Source organism: Bubalus bubalis, chromosome 5 (assembly GCF_019923935.1).
Source record: "Bubalus bubalis isolate 160015118507 breed Murrah chromosome 5, NDDB_SH_1, whole genome shotgun sequence".
In the NCBI taxonomy this organism is placed as follows: Eukaryota; Metazoa; Chordata; class Mammalia; order Artiodactyla; family Bovidae; genus Bubalus; species Bubalus bubalis.
Window position 1 is genome coordinate 97595709 of NC_059161.1, and position 18525 is coordinate 97614233.

General features: G+C 49.0%; 1 protein-coding gene across 9 annotated transcripts in view; it reads left to right on the plus strand.

The window, feature by feature from the left end:
• Positions 1-18525, plus strand: part of TENM4 (teneurin transmembrane protein 4) — a 1425092-nt gene that overhangs the window by 1100262 nt on the left and 306305 nt on the right. For 8 of the 9 annotated variants that reach the window (XM_044944048.2, XM_045165964.1, XM_044944044.2 and 5 more), the window contains one exon: positions 969-1178. The exons of the other annotated variant lie outside the window; for it this stretch is intronic. In XM_044944048.2, coding sequence (XP_044799983.2) covers positions 969-1178 — 210 coding nt within the window. The remainder of the gene's footprint in view (positions 1-968; positions 1179-18525) is intronic. 9 annotated transcript variants of the gene reach the window in all.

An 18525-nucleotide genomic window follows, 5' to 3' on the forward strand; every position in this document is an offset into this window, starting at 1 on the left:
CCTGCTTCTGAAGAGCTGGGAGTGTGCCCACAAAATGATAGAAAGCTGGCATTTTAGAATCGTGGGACCCTGACACGTTAGAAATCTGCAGGCAAGCCTCCTGACTTAGCGCCCAAAACTTAGTGTTTCCAAACTCACAGGATGCTAGTGTCATAAAAGGTATGCAGTATTTTCCTCTGAAATATTAGAATTTAAGAACGCTAGTCTGTGAAACATTTAGAATTCATCTCTTCAGCCAACATTTATATAGTGCCTACTGTGTGCTAGGTACTACGTTAAAGTCTGGAGAGGCACTCAAGTGAAAAAGACTGTTAAGAGTTCTTGCTCTCTCAATAAGTTTGCAGAGAACGTACTTAAAATCTTAAAAGTGTCAGATTCTTAGAAAAGTTTAAGTGTGTTGAAATCCTAGAATGCCAGCAGTGAAGGGGGCACTAGATCATTCTTTCCAGCTCCCCGCTACCTTTTATGAGGCCTAGAGGCTGTTCCAGGCATGCTGGATTAAAATCTGACTAATAAGAACATTATTTCAGTTCGCTGACATCACAGAATGGCCAACTTCGCAGGGGCTCAGCGATCACCCAGGGTGGTTGCTCATTTTATCAGAGAGGCCACTGAAACTCAGAGCGGGGCCGCTGTGTGATAGAAGACACAGCCCGCCCCCGGGACTAGACCTCAGGTTTTCAGGCCTCTCTCAGAGGACAGGCAAAGCAGGAAGGCCTTCCCAAGTGTTTCCGAGGGGCGCGCTCTTTGCAAGCTGCGCAGGAGGCCAGCTTTTCAGGAGTTTGCACCCACTTTGCCAGAGGCATCAGCCCCGCCCCGGGCCACGTGTGCAGTAGATCGCCCAGTGTTGGGAGCCCCCTCCCCCTGTTGATGCGTGTTTTATTTTGCGCCCTCCCCCTCCCCGTGTGCCTCAAAACCAATTTTCATTATTTTTTTTTCCTGTCTGTGTTTGTCTCTGTGGTTCGCAGGTGCTCCCTTGCATTGTTCATCCGCTTCATCAACCCCTATTGAGCAGTCCCCCTCCCCGCCCCCCTCCCCTCCGGCCAATGAGAGCCAGAGGCGGTTGCTAGGCAACGGTGTGGCCCAGCCAACCCCGGACTCAGACTCTGAGGAAGAGTTTGTCCCTAATTCATTCTTAGTTAAAAGTGGCTCCGCCAGCCTGGGGGTCGCGGCAAACGGTAAGTCCCTCTCTCTTCCTAACTTCTGTGGGTTTGTGTTGTTTTACCCTTTCGTTGGCGATGCTGGTTAATCTGCCTGCTTGGGCTGCTTGCAGGGGTGGAGGGGCCTGGTGCATGGGGAGCGCGGGGTTCTCGGGGGGACCTGGCAGGCTCCATGGGCGGGGGAAGCCCCGCTCCTGCCAGGCTGCAGTGCTGGGGACTGCGGGGTTGGGGGACTGCTGTTCGCACCCCCTTGACAGACGTTGGGCAGACAGAGCTGCAGAATAGAGATGCTCAGACAGATACCAGGAGACAAAAAATCAGGTAGAACCTGAGTCAGGCAAAGACAGAGAGACAAAGATAGACTCTGAAAATGAAAAGTCAAAAATAGCACCAATTGACTGCTTGCTGTGTGCCAGGAATTGTGCCAGCCACTGGCACTTGTTGCTTTATTGGATCCTCCTCACAATCCTGCCTAAGAGACTGGTCTTGTAGTGTCTCCACTGACCATCAGGAGGCCAAGAGAAAGGCTTCTGGCATTTTTGGAAGTTCTTGAGGTTTCACGCTGCCTGGAGACGGGCCTGGGAGCCCAGGCAGCTGCAAGGCTGAAAGCTGACTGCAGAGAGAGCCACTGGGCTTGAGCAGAGAACTTCCTCTTATAAATCCTGCCCCGACTCTCTTAAGGAGAAGAGGTGTGGGAGGACTCAGTGCAAGAGGTCCAGGCTGGCCAGGAGCTTGCAGACCCAAGTGTTAGCGTCTGGTCAGGTGTTATGTGACCTGGCCCAATGTACTCACAGTCTCTGTGTCTAGCAGTGACTAGTCCACTTCTTTGTAAGAATTCGAAGCCTGGAGGGGAGTCAAGCCTACGGAGGTGGGTGATATATATGAGATAACCTGGGATCTCCCTGATGGACCAGTATGTTCTGATTATCAAAGAAGAGGAAAGAAAATGAGACTCTCCACTTAACATTGTAGCTTGTGTGTTGATTTTGCAAACATTTATTAGCAAGTGCCTGTGTGGCACTAAATTCTGGTCCAATTCTGGAAAACGTGGCAAAGATTCAGAGAGAATAGGCAGGACTAATGGGCTCTGCAATCAGACATCTTTGCATTAAACGTAAGCTTTATTGCTGTGGAATTTCAGACAGGGCACATTGCCTCTAAGCTTTTCCTCAAGCAAGTATAATGTGGGCATTGTGGTACCCAGCTCATGATGAGGGCTCGTCACAGGGCCTGGGATAGAGTTTAGTAAAGGTTAGTCATGGCCACGGTCACCACCCACCTCCCTCCAGGGAATTTATAGAGAGCCTGTATGTGAAAGCTCCCAGCACACTGCCTGGCCCTTAGTAATGCTCAGAAGAGTCAAACTCCTTATCTCTTAGGATCATTACAGCCTAAGGTGATAAAGGAGGTAGGAACCTGGTGTGGGGTTGACTCAGGAGAAGAGCCTCCAGTCTGCCCAAGAGAATCAGGAAATGTTTCCTAGAGGAGGCCTTCCCTGGACCTGAAAGAAAAAGTAGGGTGTGTCAGATGGAGATAACCAATGGCTTTAATAACCCAGGATATGCTGGGCAGAGGGAAAATATAGACAAAGAACCCAGGGTAGGGAGCTGCTAGGATCCTGGCGCCAGCTCTTTTACACCCAGGAATATGGCCAGTAAATAGGCGTTAACTTTGGAAGGGTGTGGGAGGCCACATGGTAAGTGACCTGAGCTCCTCTGGGTGCTGAACTGAGGCTCTCAGGCATTACCCAAGGCCCCACCCCCCACCACCACCACGACAAAGAAAGGTGGTTTATCCCCGGCTCCCTCCCCTAACCAGGATCTCTCCCAGCCTCTGCTCTCTGTGAAAACCAGACAGATCTTTGGCCTTGGTGGTTCTCTTCTGGCAGGATCTTGAGCCCTGCATTCTCTGTGACCAAGAGCAAAGCCATCCTCCAGGGCCCTTTTCCTTCCGTGCTCCTGAGAGTGGCACTGTCCATTTGGTGGTTCAGTATCATTGCACCTCTATACCTTTTAGCCGCCCTTGCTTTAAACTGTGCAGAGAAATAGGGACCCAGGAATGGTTTCAGGCCCAGCTCTGTGGCTTACTGGCTATTTATCTTTACAGGACAGTCACTGTCCTTCTTCAGGCCTCAGTTTCCCCATCTTGCCAACGACAGAGCAATTTCTACGGTACTCTGATTTTCTGAGTGTTGTATGGGTGCTAACAGGTGTGCCAGTCAGTAGCCTTCTTAAGCTTACTTGGAAAAATATGTATATACATTGGGATATTTTTTGTTCATTGCTAAATAAATAAGCCTTGTAGGTAAAAGAGAAGGCAGGAGATTAAAGTCCTTAATCTCTCCTCTTGCTAATTAACTGAACAAGAGCAATCATACTGTTGCAAGTTCTGCAGCAGACTGATGGCATTATTGCATTACTGATATGCAGGGAACACGGGGGACTTCAACCTACAGCTGTCTGCTCAGCTTCGCTCCTCTTTACTCCAGCTCCCAGGGGACCTAGAGACACTTCAAAGTCCTTCCCTGGGGCCTTGCTCTGAGTGTGTCACTTTAAAGTGAAAAGTGCAAGTGTTAGTCACTCAGTCCTATCCAACTCTTTGCAACCTCATGGACTGTAGCTCACCAGGTTCCTCTGTCCAGGGAATTTTCCAGGCAAGAATACTGGAGTGGGTTGCCATTCCCTTCTCCAGGGGAACTTCCCAACCCAGGGATCAAAGCTGGGAGTCACTGTAAAGGTTGGTAAGAAGTGTGTCCCATGCCTGCAGGGAGAGTCTCGGTCCTTGGTGGTCCGCTGCTCTGGGCCTGGTGGGTCACAAGTGTTGCCCTGCCTGCCACCTTCCTGCCGCCCGAAACCCCAAAGCTAGGGGTCTTCCGTGATCCCCAGGACCTGCCACCATTGGCACCGACCCAGCCCAGCAAGTGAGGATGAGTGGGCCCTGCTCCATAGTGGGCCCAATACTTGTTAAGTTTTGTTTTGTTGTTTTTTCATGGAAAAGTGTGAAATTATTTTAATGGAATCATCTCTGTTGCTTCTGTCAGTTATAAAAGTAACTGCTTGCTAACATTCAAACAGTGTGGAAGGGTAACAAGTGAAGCCCTCTGGTAACTCTTCCTCCCAGAGATATCCACTTTTAACAGTTTGGTGCCGGGCCTTACAGATGCTTTTTAGGGAGTGAAAATTAGTGAGTAAATACATGAAGGGAGGAACAAGCAGAACAGACTGCATGAGGGCCACAGTGCAGCCAAGAGACCAGGCGTGCGTGCTGAGTCGCTTCAGTCGTGTCTGACTCCTTGCGACCCTGTGGACTGTAGCCCACCAGGCTCTCCACTGTCCACAGGATTCTCCAGGCGAGAATGCTAGAGTAGACTGCCACGCCCTCCTCCAGGGGATCTTCCCGACACAGAGATCAAACTCACATCTCTTGTGTCTCCTGCACTGACAGGTGGGTTCTTTACCACTGATGCCACCTGGGAGGCCCAAGAGAGCAGGCCTGTAGTCAAGCCTTCTGAAATCGGGCCCCAGAGATGCGACCCTGGGCGCAGGACCTAACCCCCCAGAGCCTCAGCTGCAGCGCAGGTGAAATGGGGAAACCCTTCTGGGGTCACTATCTCCCTTCCCTATCTGCACACCTCCATTTCTTTCCACCAATTGAAGGCTTTAAAGACCACCCGACAAAGTAGATTAATGGCTCTGGCTCCTTTAGAGGCCTACTTCCCCAGAGGCATCTTTGAGAAAGTACTTTAAATGACAAAGGCAGCCCCTCAAGCTCCTGGAGGGTGAAAATGAAGTTTCCTCTGGCAAGAGCTGACTCAGCACCCTCCTCTGAGGGCTGGCCCTTTGGGAGGCAGCCTTCTGGGAGCCAGGCTGTGTGCTCCACGGGCTCCCGGAGGCCCTTTGCCTCCAGCTGTGTCAACTCCTGCCCCGGCTGCGATTCCAGGCCCTGGACTCCCCAGAACTGCCCTGCTAAAATCCCCGTGTAAAGAGCAGGGAGGCCACATGGGGCATCACAGAACAGGAAGCAGCTCTCCTCTGTCATCAAAATCCTAATCCACCCCAGGGATAACCTTCTACAAGTCACTGATAGATACAAAAAGATTTCACTAAAATAACAACCTGTCACAGCTGAGGAGCTAAGGAAGTGGTTAGGATTAAGTAGATCTTTGTCCCTATCCCCACAGAAACTTTTCAAAGGAAATATTAAATGTGCCGTCATCTGGTGGCTCAAATGGTAAAGAATCTGCCTGCAATGCAGGAGACCCAGGTTCACTCCCTGGGTCAGGAAGATCCCCTGGAGAAGGAAATGGCAACCCACTCTAGTATTCTTGCCTGGGAAATCCCATGGATGGAGGAGCCTGGCGAGCTACAGTCCATGGGGTCGCAAAGAGTCGAATACGACTCAATGACTAACACTTTCACCTTTTTCAAAGTCTAGAGTAGAAGGACTTTAAAAGCTCGTTGGTTAATATTTAAGAGAGTCAGAAAATAAATAGCTCAGAGACAGTTGTCCGTTTCTCAAAGCTGAGGTGAGATAGGAACAGTGGGAGAATTTACCTGTGATGAGCAGCTTTGGTGTGTCTTTTCTTTACACGCGTTATCTTTATTGAGCTTCTGTTTGTCTCTGTTCAGCAAACTGAGGCCCCAGGGAGGGTCAGGGGCTTAGTCCATGGCTTCACTGCTCCTAAAGGGCATGCAGAGACTCATACCCAAGCCTACTTGATTCTCGGGCCTCAATTTTCTTCCTTTACCCCCAATTTTTTTGTGTTTTCAGTACCAGATCCTGTTATTTCTGTGTCTTTTTAGTAGGAAGCTAAAGAAGATAAGGGGAAGTCCACCAAAGAAAAGCTGATTAAAAAAAAAATTACTAGTTGTCAGATTCCTAGTACTCACTTCACAAATCTTGATGAAGCCTCTATTATGTGAGAGATGTGTAATCTCATTGAATCATGGGATCTCATGGAATCTCACTGAATCTTCCTATCTATCTTGTGTCATAGCCATTTTTAGTCTCATGGAGGCAATAGCAGACAATAGAGGTCAAGTAACTTCCCCTAAATCACATAGCTTCTAGGTCGCAGAACCAGATTTGATTCCCAGGTCTGTTTAAAACCAGAGTGAAATCTTTCCCTTGTTCTTTGGTGAGGACTATGGGAGTTTCAAAGATGAATCAGGCCAATGACTTAGACACCTGATTTTGCTGCTGCTCCTTGAAAGCCAAGCCCTGGATGCTGGGCAATCCGTGGCCTTTTTTTTTTTTTTTTTTTTTTTTTACCCTTTTCCCCCTGCTCCGGGCCTCACCAGATTTCTCAGGCTGGTCACACTGGTCAACATCACTGTTGTTTGGCAGTTTCATTGACTTTCTCAGGTCTTAAGCAGCTGGGCTTATTTTGTTTTGACTTCCAATCCGGCGGAGGAGTGTTTATTTTTCTTTCTAAATGAGAAACACTGCTATGTATGTGAGCTCCTTCCAAAAGTGTTTTCTTAAAACACAACAAAAAAGTCAACTTAATTTAGAACCTATCCAGATTCCCCTGAGGGAGTCTGCCGGGGTCCTGTTAAGTCAGTTTGTGAAATCATAAGGCAAAATCGTGCCTGTTTCCTACTATGGAGACGTATGCAATGAGGCTTTTGTTTCCTTTCTCTGTGAATTTCATGGAACCTGATTTAGTTGGTCTATTCCAACTGCAGGTACTTGGTCTGTATGATGCCTAAGACCCAAGGGTTAAGGACATAGGACCATGTGAAGTTTTCAGGCATTTTTGTTCACCACCAGCTCTCTTGCATCTCTTGTTGGTAAATAAATTCTTACACCAGCCACGTCAAGAACGTAAGTCCTTAACTCCTAAGAACAAGACAAATTGATTTCTTCCTTCTCTCCTGCCTTCATCCATGATGCCATTTGAAATGTTTGTGGATGTTTTCCTGATGGATGAGGGGTAACAGGCACTGACTCTAAGCATAAATATTCTCTGAAATAGGTATTTAATTCATAGAGTCAAAAATCCCTTAAATGAAGCCCTTGGAGTTGCATTTTAGAATCTAGGAATTTTTAGATTTAAGGAATAAAATTCAGTACACATCCTGTGTCTTTCCTAACATTCTCAGAGTGCTGGGCAAGCCTACGGTAACCAAATACCTTGATATTTCTGCAGTCAGACATATGAACAGCTACTCTGGTGAGATTTAAACAAACCAAAAAAAGGACTCTGAGATCCATGACTGTTCAGGTCAGGCTTCACAACCAGAACAGTTTTGATAAAACTGTCTTAGAAAATAAAAACCTCTCAGCCTTCAGAGTTTTGAGGTTTTTTCGGAATGGTGGCTTACGATGGTGATCCTGAATTGTACCTTTTCTTAAATGGGTGGAAGGGGTCCCATGATTCAGAAAGGCTAGTAACAGACAATCATAGAGATAACCAGAAAACTTAGTAACTAGAGGGGAAGCTACAAGGGCTTCCCTTGTAGCTCAGTTGGTAAAGAATCTGCCTGCAGTGCAGGAGACCTGGGTTCAATCCCTGGGTTGGGAAGATCCCCTGGAGAAGGAAATGGCTACCCAGTCCAGTATTCGTGCCTGGGAAATCCCATGGACAGAGGAGCCTGGTGGGCTGCAGTCCTTGGGGTTGCAAAGAGTCGGGCACCACTGAACGACTAACACTTACTTTCTTAGAAGGCATGATACAGGTTCAGATTGCTGACTGGGCAGCTCCATATTTATCTGACATGAGTGCTTGGAAACACCAAGCCACTCAAATGTAGATGTGGGGGTTCCGGAGGCCAGTGCCAGCAGATTGGCTGACTTGCAGGCCTAGGAATTCAGGAGGTGAGAGGCCAACTGCTCTATTCTCCAAAGTCTAGAACTCTGCGACTCTGAGTAGGAACCTTCCCTGACAACCCCTTCGGGTGTATGGACACCCACCCCCCACCCGCCACCTTTCTTTGCTGCCTTGCTGTCTTCTACATAAACCTCTCCTTGATAGTCTATGGACGTGCTTATTCCCAAGTCTGATTTCCAGGTTCAACCACCGATTCCTTGAGGCAGGCCTTGTCTGACGTTGTGTCTTCAGAGCTGAGCATATATATAGGTGTTGTGGTCAAAACTGAAAAAAAAACAGTTGATACCCTCTTGTCTTCTCTTTTACCAGCTCCCCTCACCCCACCCCATCCCCAACACAACACACACACACGCACGCACGCACGCACGCACGCACCCTGCTAGGAATGGCGTAGTGGGCCGCATGGGCGATACAACTGGAGACCCACAGAGAGCATTTGCCCCACTGCAGAGTCAAGGGTCAGTGAACAGCCCCAGACTCCAGGGCCCTCTCCTCCTCACCAGGTGCCTCCCTCCACTAGGACGGCTCTCACCTGCAGCCTCCCTCCAGGGGCGGGCGGCTGTGCCCCTCCCAAGTGGGAGCAGTGGGGACGGCCACACAGGGGTCACTTCCGGTTTTCGTAGGGTCCACAAAGCCCTTATTCATACGTTACCTCAGGCAGACTCTGGTGACTCTAATTTAATCGCCACATTGGCTTTCTTAGGAGGTAAGGCTTCTTCCTGACCTTGCAAAATAAACAGGTCACATTTTGAGTTAATGTAACCAAACGTCCTGGGAGAACTAGGGCCCTCTAATTAGTCACTCACGTGACACGATCGCAGACTCTTTGCAGCTCCCTTTCCACTAATTTCCCCAAATACCATTGCATTAAAAGGCACAGAAATAACATTTTTGGTGTCTGGCTTGATTGGATCTAGGAATTCCTAGACCACCCCTTGAGGAAGGCACGGTAGCCCTCCACCTGGAAACTAAGCCTGGATTGTGTCCCTGTGGGAATGTTTGTGGCTTGTTTCCTGGGGCCCTTGTGGCCACTAGGCCACATCTTCAGGCATCTCCTGACAGTTCGGGGCACAGACTGTTGAAGTGATGCCAGGAAGAAAGCTAAGGAGCGCTTGAGAGAGTAGTGCGTCTCACATTTTGGTAACCCTGGCACTCCCCGAGTACGTTCACATCCGCCATCTCCCGGGACCCACAGCACAGGGTGTGAGGTTGGCCAAACGTGGAGAACCACCAGGTAGGAGAGAGGGAAGAAGCTGGGCTACCCCTCTGACTGTGCAGCTTTGGGCCAGTTTTAGATCTGCCCTCAGCTGGTTGATCCACACTCCGAGGCCCGCCACCATCCACATAAGCTGAGTTTTCCAGCTGTAACCCCTCCTGCAGAAGCCTCCTGATAATCTCGCCCGAGTCGTCCTGGAAAGCTGCTTGGGGAGACGTGTGCACCTTGGGACAGCAGCCCTGCCTTCTGAGCCCAACTCTGCATCCGACCTGCGGCGTGACCCCCACCCGCCCGGTCCTGTGGTTCCTTGGCTGTCTCGTCGGGTGGGGGAGGACTTGCTTAGATCAGCACTCCCCACGCGGGTTCCTTTGTGTGTCACTGTCAGAGGCTGCACTAGAGCAGTGACCACCTCCATGCCATTTCCTTGCCTTTAAACTGCCTCCTTTCTTGACCTTTTTCTTAAGCTAAGTGAATTTGTTTTAAAAAGGAAATTGTATATTACTGCGGCAATTTACTTGCCGTAAATAGAGGCTGCTGCTACTGCTAAGACACTTCAGCCCTGTCCGACTCTATGCGACCTCATAGACGGCAGCCCACCAGGCTCCCCCGTCCCTGGGATTCTCCAAGCAAGAACACTGGAGTAGGTTGCCATTTCCTTCTCCAATGCATGAAAGTGAAAAGTGAAGTCACTCAGTAGTGTCCGACTCTTCACAACCCCATGAATTGCAGCCTACCAGGCTCCTCCATCCATGGGATTTTCCAGGCAAGAGTACTGGAGTGGGTTGCCACTGCCTTCTCCCAATAGAGGGTAGCTGTGAAAAATAAATACTGTGGTGAGATAAAGCCCGCTCTAGAACGCCCAGCAGAGATTTGCTTCTGTTTGTTAAAGAGGGACATTGGCAAGTGTTAGGTGTTAAAAACCTACCAGTACCAAAGAGACTTCCTCCTCCTCATCTGAAGCTTGCAAGAGGATGGAGGCTGTCCTACATGTGAGCAAATGTCAGCTCACTCATTCACCACCTAAAACCACGTCCGTGGGATCCATGGTTCCGTGGCTTTTCCCAGAACTCTGTGTAGGCTTTCAATGCTATACCCCACGGCCTGCTCACCTTGAGAGTAAATATCTCTTGCTGTTCCCAGAACCCCCTGTCCCTCCCCTTCCTAAGTGTGGTCTTTTCTAAGCGAGCTGTTCCCACCTTCCCCTCCTGCCCTCTGCCCCTGTCATCAGGTCTGATCTGGGTGGTTTGCGCTCAACTGGATTCCCCGTTACTCGTTAATAGCTCCCAGTTTGGACCAGGAACCCAAGTGGCTTCCGCTCCTCCCCTTCCTCTCCTTTCCCTTCTCCTCCCTCTCCTTCTGAACTGTCATTATTGATATATGTGTTTGAGATTGAACAACTTAAAAAACATTCCCTCTGCTTTAAATGGCCTAAAAGGACTGAAGCCAAAAGGAAAACAGAAATGGCGCCATATGGAGCCATGGGAGGAAGAAAGAGGCTATGGAGGCCAGCAGGTCCGTCGTGGGCTGTGTGCCCTTGGGAAGCATGCCCAGCCTCTCTGGGTCTCAGTCCCCTGCTCTGTAAAAATGGATATTGGCTTTAATAGTACTTTGCAGAATTGTTGTGTCTGTGGGAAACTATGAGCGAGCCTTCTAACATAGAGATCGCTACACAAGAGGTGCGCAATGCATGTTCGCAGCGTCACTCCCTTCTCTAGAACCCAGAAGGTTTTGGCAGAGATCTCTGGAAGGAAGGCAGATTCCTACTCCCTCACCGCCCCTCCCAGGCCCGGAGGAAGTACAACAGTGAACAGCTCTGTCCTGGAGGCTTGAGCTTTAATCCCCCTCCCCCTCCTGGATGATTTGCAGAGATTTAGGGTGGGAGAGTGAGCCCGAGGCACCAGCTAAACAAACATAGCCTGGGGTCCTAGAAACAGAGCCCCCACCCTCCATATGGGGCTCCCTGCACTGCTGCCGTTTCCCCAGAGTTCCTGGAACCACGTGTGATACTCGGTACCAGATCAAACACAGTGATGCCTTTTCCTTCTGGCCAGTGGGCCTTCCCCAGCCCTACCCCCCACCCCGAGTTGAAAGGAGAAGGAAATGACTGGTAATTCATTTACGCTTCACTCCCTCTCTCCTGAACAGATCGTATTTCTGCAAATAACTCTGGGAAGCCGTTGCAGGGGCTAACAATGATACATATATCTGTACTTCCAGAAACCCCTTTTTGGTTGCCACAGCAGAGGCTGTGGGAGCATCGACGCCTGATAGGAGCCAAGTTCCTGCCCCTGTTAACTGTGTGACCTCCCCTCTCACTCAGTTGCCCTTCTGTAAAGCGGGCATATGGATAACAGACTGGGGTCGATGCAACCGTGAGACGGGATAACATCTGAGACACTGAGCTTACAGGGGATGCTGAGTGTTGAGTGGTTTCTCCTTCTGATCTGAGGCAAAGAATGCAATTTGTTTCCAGTCGATGAGAAGTTTTTCTGATCAGAATTGAAGTTGTGATCACTTCCCTGCTGTCATGGGCTTCCTAGGTGGTGCTAGTGAAGACCCCGCCTGTCAATGCAAGAGACTTAAGAGATGCAGGTTCAATCCTTGGGTTGGGAAGATCCCCTGGAGGAGAGCATGGCAACCCATTCCCGTATTCTTGCCTGGAGAATCCCATGGACAGAGGAGCCTGGTGGGCGGCAGTCCATGGGGTCACAAGGAGTCAGACACAACTGAAGTGACTTCATGTGCCCACACGCACGTGCTCTCAACCTGAGAATAAGCAAAAAATGGAAGTTGAGATAATACTTGCTAGTTTTGCAAGATCCCGCTCCCCTTTGCCACAATGTTTACGACTATGTCCTCTCTCCTCTGGACCACTGCGGTAGCATCCTCAGTGGTCTCCTCCCTGCCTCCCATCTCTTCCTTTAATCCATCTCTACTGTCCCAGGGAGATCTTTCCAGAGCGCCTGCAGGAACTCTTCTTGTTTCCCACCACTGGGGACTCAGGACCCATCTCCTCAGATGGAGCCCAAAGACCCTTCTTCACAGAGGCCCTCCTGCCCTCTCAGGCAGCACACTAAAATGGTTTTTTGAGGGGACAGAGGACAATCCTGGCCCCAGAAGAGGGCCTGTGATGAATATCTGACCATCTTGGGAGCAAAGCCTTCAGAACACAACTCATTGATTTAGAGGGGAAACCGCTGAAGCTGTTTCTGATTTGGAATGATATGGGAAGAAATGAAGCATGTTTGCCCTTCAGAACCAATTCAGTTCAGCAAATTACTATTAAAGACCTACTGTGTGCCGGGGCCCAGGGGGAATAGAAAGCATTGGCTCATCCATTGGATATTGAGGAAAGAGGTGCATGTCTGAGCAACTCTGCCCTAAAACAGGCATCAGTGCGGGCAGCAAGGAGGGGGGCAGAGTGCCAGGGTGTGGGGCTGCAGAGCTTTCATGCAGACTGGGAGGCTCAGAGGCTCATCCTGGAGAAAGAGGGAAACTCTCAAAGAGCTCTGCCCAGAAGTGAGCTGTAGTTTGATGGCTCTTTAGGCCTGCAATGGACTGAATTGTGTCCCCTCCCCCAAATTCATGAGCTCTAACCCACCATGTGGCCGTATTGAGGAAAGGTCCTGTAGGGAGGTGACTGAGGTTCTATGAGATCTTAAGGGCAGAGCCCTGATCTGAAGAAACTGGTGTCCTTATAAAGGAGGAAGAGGCACCAGAGCATGCTCACTCTCTCCTCAAACATTCGTTCATTCATTCATCCATCCATCCAGCAGACTTTTCCCAGGCACGTGCTGTGCGTGGGGTCCTGTGCTGGGGAGTTCTGACCAGACCTGTTCTGTTTCCCCATGTGTGGCCATGAGGTAGGGGACAGAGGAGGGGGGCTGCACCGGGCTGTGGTGGAGGGCAAGGCTGGCTTCTTCTCAAGCTAAGGCCCCCCGCCCCCCTACCCCCCTTCCCACTGTCAGGGAGCAGCCTCTATACGAGACTCAATTTTCCTGGGGTGTGAGGTGGGCGTGGAGTGAGTGGTGTGGACTGAAGGCAGATGTGCTGCTCTGCCCACCTCTCATTCAGAGTCCATCGAGGGGGTGGCCATGGCAGGTGCAGCCTCGGGAACACGAACAAGTCCGACATGCCTTGGGATTGTGCAATGGAAGAACAAAGCCCATCTGCAGGGCACCGGGTGCTGTGCTAGGTGCTTCTGCCCCACACTCCCAAATCCGTCCGGCCGACGGGCTCTGGAACAGACAATTTAAGAGCATAGGTTTGAATGTTGACTCTGCCACGGCCAGCTGAGATGTGTAGCACATGATTAACCTCTCAGTTTCTATTTTTCCTCACGTGCGAAACAGGAATCATAATAGTTTCTACTTCAGTGTTGTTAGAATTCAACATGAAATCATGTATGTGAAGTACTTAGCAAAGTACTAGATTATTCTAAAGTCTTAAATGGAAAAACAGGTGTAAATGGAAACTGCTGTTGCTGTGATCCTTATTGTCCTGGTTATTGTTTCATGGAAAGTGGCCTCAGAAAAGCTCAGTCCCCTGCCCAAGGCCACACAGGTAGGTAGGAAGGGGCATCCTGCATCCCGAAGCAGGAATGCCTGGCCCAGCCATCCTCTTCCCCACAGGCTGCCCCTCCTCCCTGACAGCCATCACCCCCTCTTTCCTGACAGTCCCCAGGAAGCCAGAGGTCTTGGGAAACCTCCCCAAGAGATCAGAAATTTCTGTTGCCCTCAGCTTCCCACCCCCTACCCCCCACCCCGCACACCGAGCAGGAGGCTGCAGACACATTTTGGCAGCAGTCCCCGACCCCTGGCCAGAACCCCCCAGAATGGAAACTGCTGAGTTGCACGCCCGCTCTTAGCTCTTTTAGGATGCCCCTGTTGGGCTCCTGCATGGGTGACAAGATGATGCATGAGGTCCGGCTAAGAAGCTTATTTGTCTGAGCTGGTGATGGCCATTGTCCCGAGTTGGGTTAATGGTAAGGAGCAGTGGCCCTTTAAAGCCCGGACAATGGGCAAGCCTCTCAGGTCACCGAATCACTCAGCAAATGGCCCAAGTCCCTTGGAGCGCAGAGGCCTCAGGCCCCCTCTGCTCTGTGCTAACCCTGCTCTTCATCTCGTGATGAAGCCACCCCCACTTAGCAGGGAGGAACTCTCAGAATAATGGGGGAGAAAGACTCAAAGAGCATTCGAGTGACAGAGGACTTCAGAGGGGGAAACTGAGACAGAGACGAGACAAGAGAGCCTTTAAATCTGGCTTCCCACTCGGCCTGTGCCTTCCCGGCTCTGTACCCCCGGATGCGTCGAGCCCACGGTGACTAGACGGTTTGCTAGCAGCCTCTTTCACCCCTGAAACCTAACACTACAGATTAGCGCTCAGGTGTCTTAGGGAAGCAGTCAGGACCTCTGAGAATCTACCCTTTTCCCTCCTTCTTGACCTTCTCTGACCCTCCTCCGAGCTCTGACTGCAGTAGGTTCATCAGTTCACGCCCTCCTTCAACCAAAGCAGCTTCCTTTTATCAGGTGCCTACATTTGCTCCTGAGCAAGATCCTCTTATTGGAAAAGGAAATGGCAACCCACTCCAGTATTCTTGCCTGGAGAATCCCAGGGACAGAGAAGCCTGGTGGGCTGCCATCTATGGGGTCGCACAGAGTTGGACACAACTGATGCGACTTAGCAGCAGCAGCAGCAGCAGCAAGATCCTCTTACCCAGTCATGTATGAATGTGAGAGTTGGACCACGAAGAAGGCTGAGCACCGAAGAATTGCTACTTGTGGAACTGTGGTGTTAGAGAATACTCTTGAGGGTCCCTTGGACAACAGGGAGATCAAACCATTCAATTCCAAAGGAAATCAACCCTGAATATTTATTGGAAGGACTGATGCTGAAGCTGAAGCTCTAGTGCTTCGGCCACCTGATGCAAAGAGCCAACTCTTTGGAAAAGACCCTCATGCTGGGAAAGACTGAAGGCAAAAGGAGAAGGCGGTGGCAGAGGATGAGATGGTTAGATAGCATCATTGACTCAGTGGACATGAATTTGAGCAAACTCTGGGAGATAGTGGAGAACAGAGGAGTCTGGTGTGTTATAGTCCATGGGGTCACAAAGAGTCAGACACAACTTAGCGACTGAATAGGAACAACAAATATCCTCTTTAAAAAAACACTTCTATGAAACCTGTTTTTTTCAAAGTACAAAAAATACTGATTTAAATCAACCCTTTCCTGAGAGGAGTTTGGGGAGAATGAAAACATGTGCATGTATGGCTGAGTTGTTTTGCTCTGCATCTGAAACTTTCACCACATTGTTAATTGCCTATATCCCAATACAAAATAAAAAGTTAAAACAATCTACCCCTTCCTTGTGTGAAGGGATGCAGAGCTGGACTTGAAGCCAGGTTTTCTGATTCCCAGTTCTGACTTTCTCGTGGCATTTGGACTCACTGATGCACTCTACAGAGATTTCTTTTTCTTTTTTTTTTTTTTTAAATTTTATTTTATTTTTAAACTTTACATAATTGCATTAGTTTTGCCAAATATCAAAATGAATCCGCCACAGGTAAACATGTGTTCCCCATCCAGAACCCTCCTCCCTCCCCCCTCCCCATACCATCCCTCTGGGTCGTCCCAGTGCACCAGCCCCAAGCATCCAGTATCGTGCATCGAACCTGGACTGGCAACTCGTTTCATACATGATATTTTACATGTTTCAATGCCATTCTCCCAAATCTTCCCACCCTCTCCCTCTCCCACAGAGTCCATAAGACTGTTCTATACATCAGTGTCTCTTTTGCTGCCTCGTACACAGGGTTATTGTTACCATCTTTCTAAATTCCATATATATGCATTAGTATACTGTATTGGTGTTTTTCTTTCTGGCTTACTTCACTCTGTATAATAGGCTCCAGTTTCATCCACCTCATTAGAACTGATTCAAATGTATTCTTTTTAATGGCTGAGTAATACTCCATTGTGTATATGTACCACTGCTTTCTTATCCATTCATCTGCTGATGGACATCTAGGTTGCTTCCATGTCCTGGCTGTTATAAACAGTGCTGCGATGAACATTGGGGTACACGTGTCTCTTTCCCGTCTGGTTTCCTCAGTGTGTATGCCCAGCAGTGGGATTGCTGGATCATAAGGCAGTTCTATTTCCAGTTTTTTAAGGAATCTCCACACTGTTTTCCATAGTGGCTGTACTAGTTTGCATTCCCACCAACAGTGTAAGAGGGTTCCCTTTTCTCCACACCCTCTCCAGCATTTATTACTTGTAGACTTTTGGATTGCAGCCATTCTGACTGGTGTGAAATGGTACCTCATAGTGGTTTTGATTTGCATTTCTCTCTACAGAGATTTCTTAAGCACCTGCTGCGTGCCTAACACTGAAGTAGGTCCCGGAGTATGGCCTGAGTAATATGAAGGCCCTGCCCTCTAGGAGGGGCCCAAGTACTAACATCCAGTCTGATGCAAGTGTGAGACATGCCCACAGACTTTGGCATCTCGATGGCCCCTGGTGACCTTGGTGAAGGCATTTTTAGGGTGCAGAAGCTAAAGCCAGAGGAGGATGGAGGGGAGTTCAGAGGGCAGAAACAGCTCAGATATCTGATTCTAAGAGATTGGTCTTTGTGTGACAAATTGCTTACATATTACAAAGAAAAAAGATTCTTTACAGTGAGGAGATCAGGAATCATCACCTTAACAAGTGACCAAACTTCATTATTACAAAGCAGTAAGAAGTACGTTCCACCATGCATGAGATACACTTGCCTGAAACGTTTACCCTGAGTCTAATTATGAGAAAGCAACACATCCAATTCTCTGGCCAACCGATGCGAACAGCCAACTCATTGAAAAAGACCCTGATGCGGGGAAGGATTGAAGGCAGAAGGAGAAGAGAGCAGCAGGGGATGAGAAGGTTGGATGGTTATCACAGACTCAATAGACATGAACTTGGGTCAACTCCAGGAGATGGTAAAGGACAGGGAAGCCCAGCGTGCTACAGTCCATGGGGTCACAAAGAGTTGGACACAACTTAGCGACTGAACAACAACACATCCAGAATATAGGATAGATAGTCCGAGGGGCAACTGGCCTGAACTTGCAAAAAAGTTAATATCATGGGGAAAAAAAGGGATAGAAACAGTTGAGGTGGGTGGGATGTTCCTCTAGATTAAGAGAGACACGTGAAAAAGGAAACAGCCAGATGTAACACGTGAATCTTGATTGGACCCTAAGTTTTTTTTAAGACTATAAAGAAGATATTTGGGGAAGAATTGGGGAATTTTTAAAAATATGGTGTATATGTGGCTAGGTGATGTGGTGTAATTGTTCATTTTCTTAGTTGTGATCATGATGTTGTGGTTATATGGGAGAATATTCCCAGGAGATTCATGCTGCTGGAAAGCATCTTGATCTCTGCAACTTTCAAATGATCAAAAAAATTTATGCAGAGAGAGAACCCCACATGGCAGTAACAGTGGCAGATATAGGTAGAGGGTATTTGGGTGTTTTTGTCCTATTATTTTGACTTTTCTTTAGGGTTTAAAGTTAATCAAAATAAAAAGTAGAAGAGATTTAACTTGGATTGGAGAGAGATGACACAACAACAGCTTAATTTTCGGAAAGGATTCCTAGGATGGGTGAGTCGTGGGCACTCTTTGTAGCAAGATCCCTCACACACTTTGGGGACTCAGAATACAGAAACCCTCTGAACATTTACAGAGAATTGATAGTTTAGCAGTTGTGATAAAACAGGCCCTTCCTGGGCGTGGAGGGGGACTTTGGCGAGGCACTGGAGCCGGTAATGGGAACCACATTGGCCGGAGTGCATGGGGCCACACCCCAGAACCAGCCCTTCTGTGCTGAGGCAAGACAACTGGAAGGAATTATGTGCCTTCATACTTGTTAAACTGCCTCGGCACCAGACGTGGTTCTGGTAACCTGAGCTTTACAGCGGCACCGCCATAGTTAAAGCTGGGCCCGCCTTATCCCTGCACCCTCTCTGTCGGAGGTTTATAGCTAAAGCATAAAACAATTCAACCTGAGTTGAAACATGAAAAACTCCTCCAGATTCCAAAAGCCCACTTTTCTGTTTAAATTTTTCTAAGGAGGCAGCATTTGGGAATAAAACCTTCTCCATCTCCTTCTGCTTTTTCAGCCCTTGGCCAGGCTCCCACATGCTCCACCCCACACCCCAACTTTCCACCTCCTACAATCCAATCAAATGCAGAAGCTGCTGAATCCTGTGGTTGGGAGGGTTCTGCTGTGGCCAGGCAGTCCTGAGTTTCTGAGTCTGAGCCCTGAGGCTGTGTG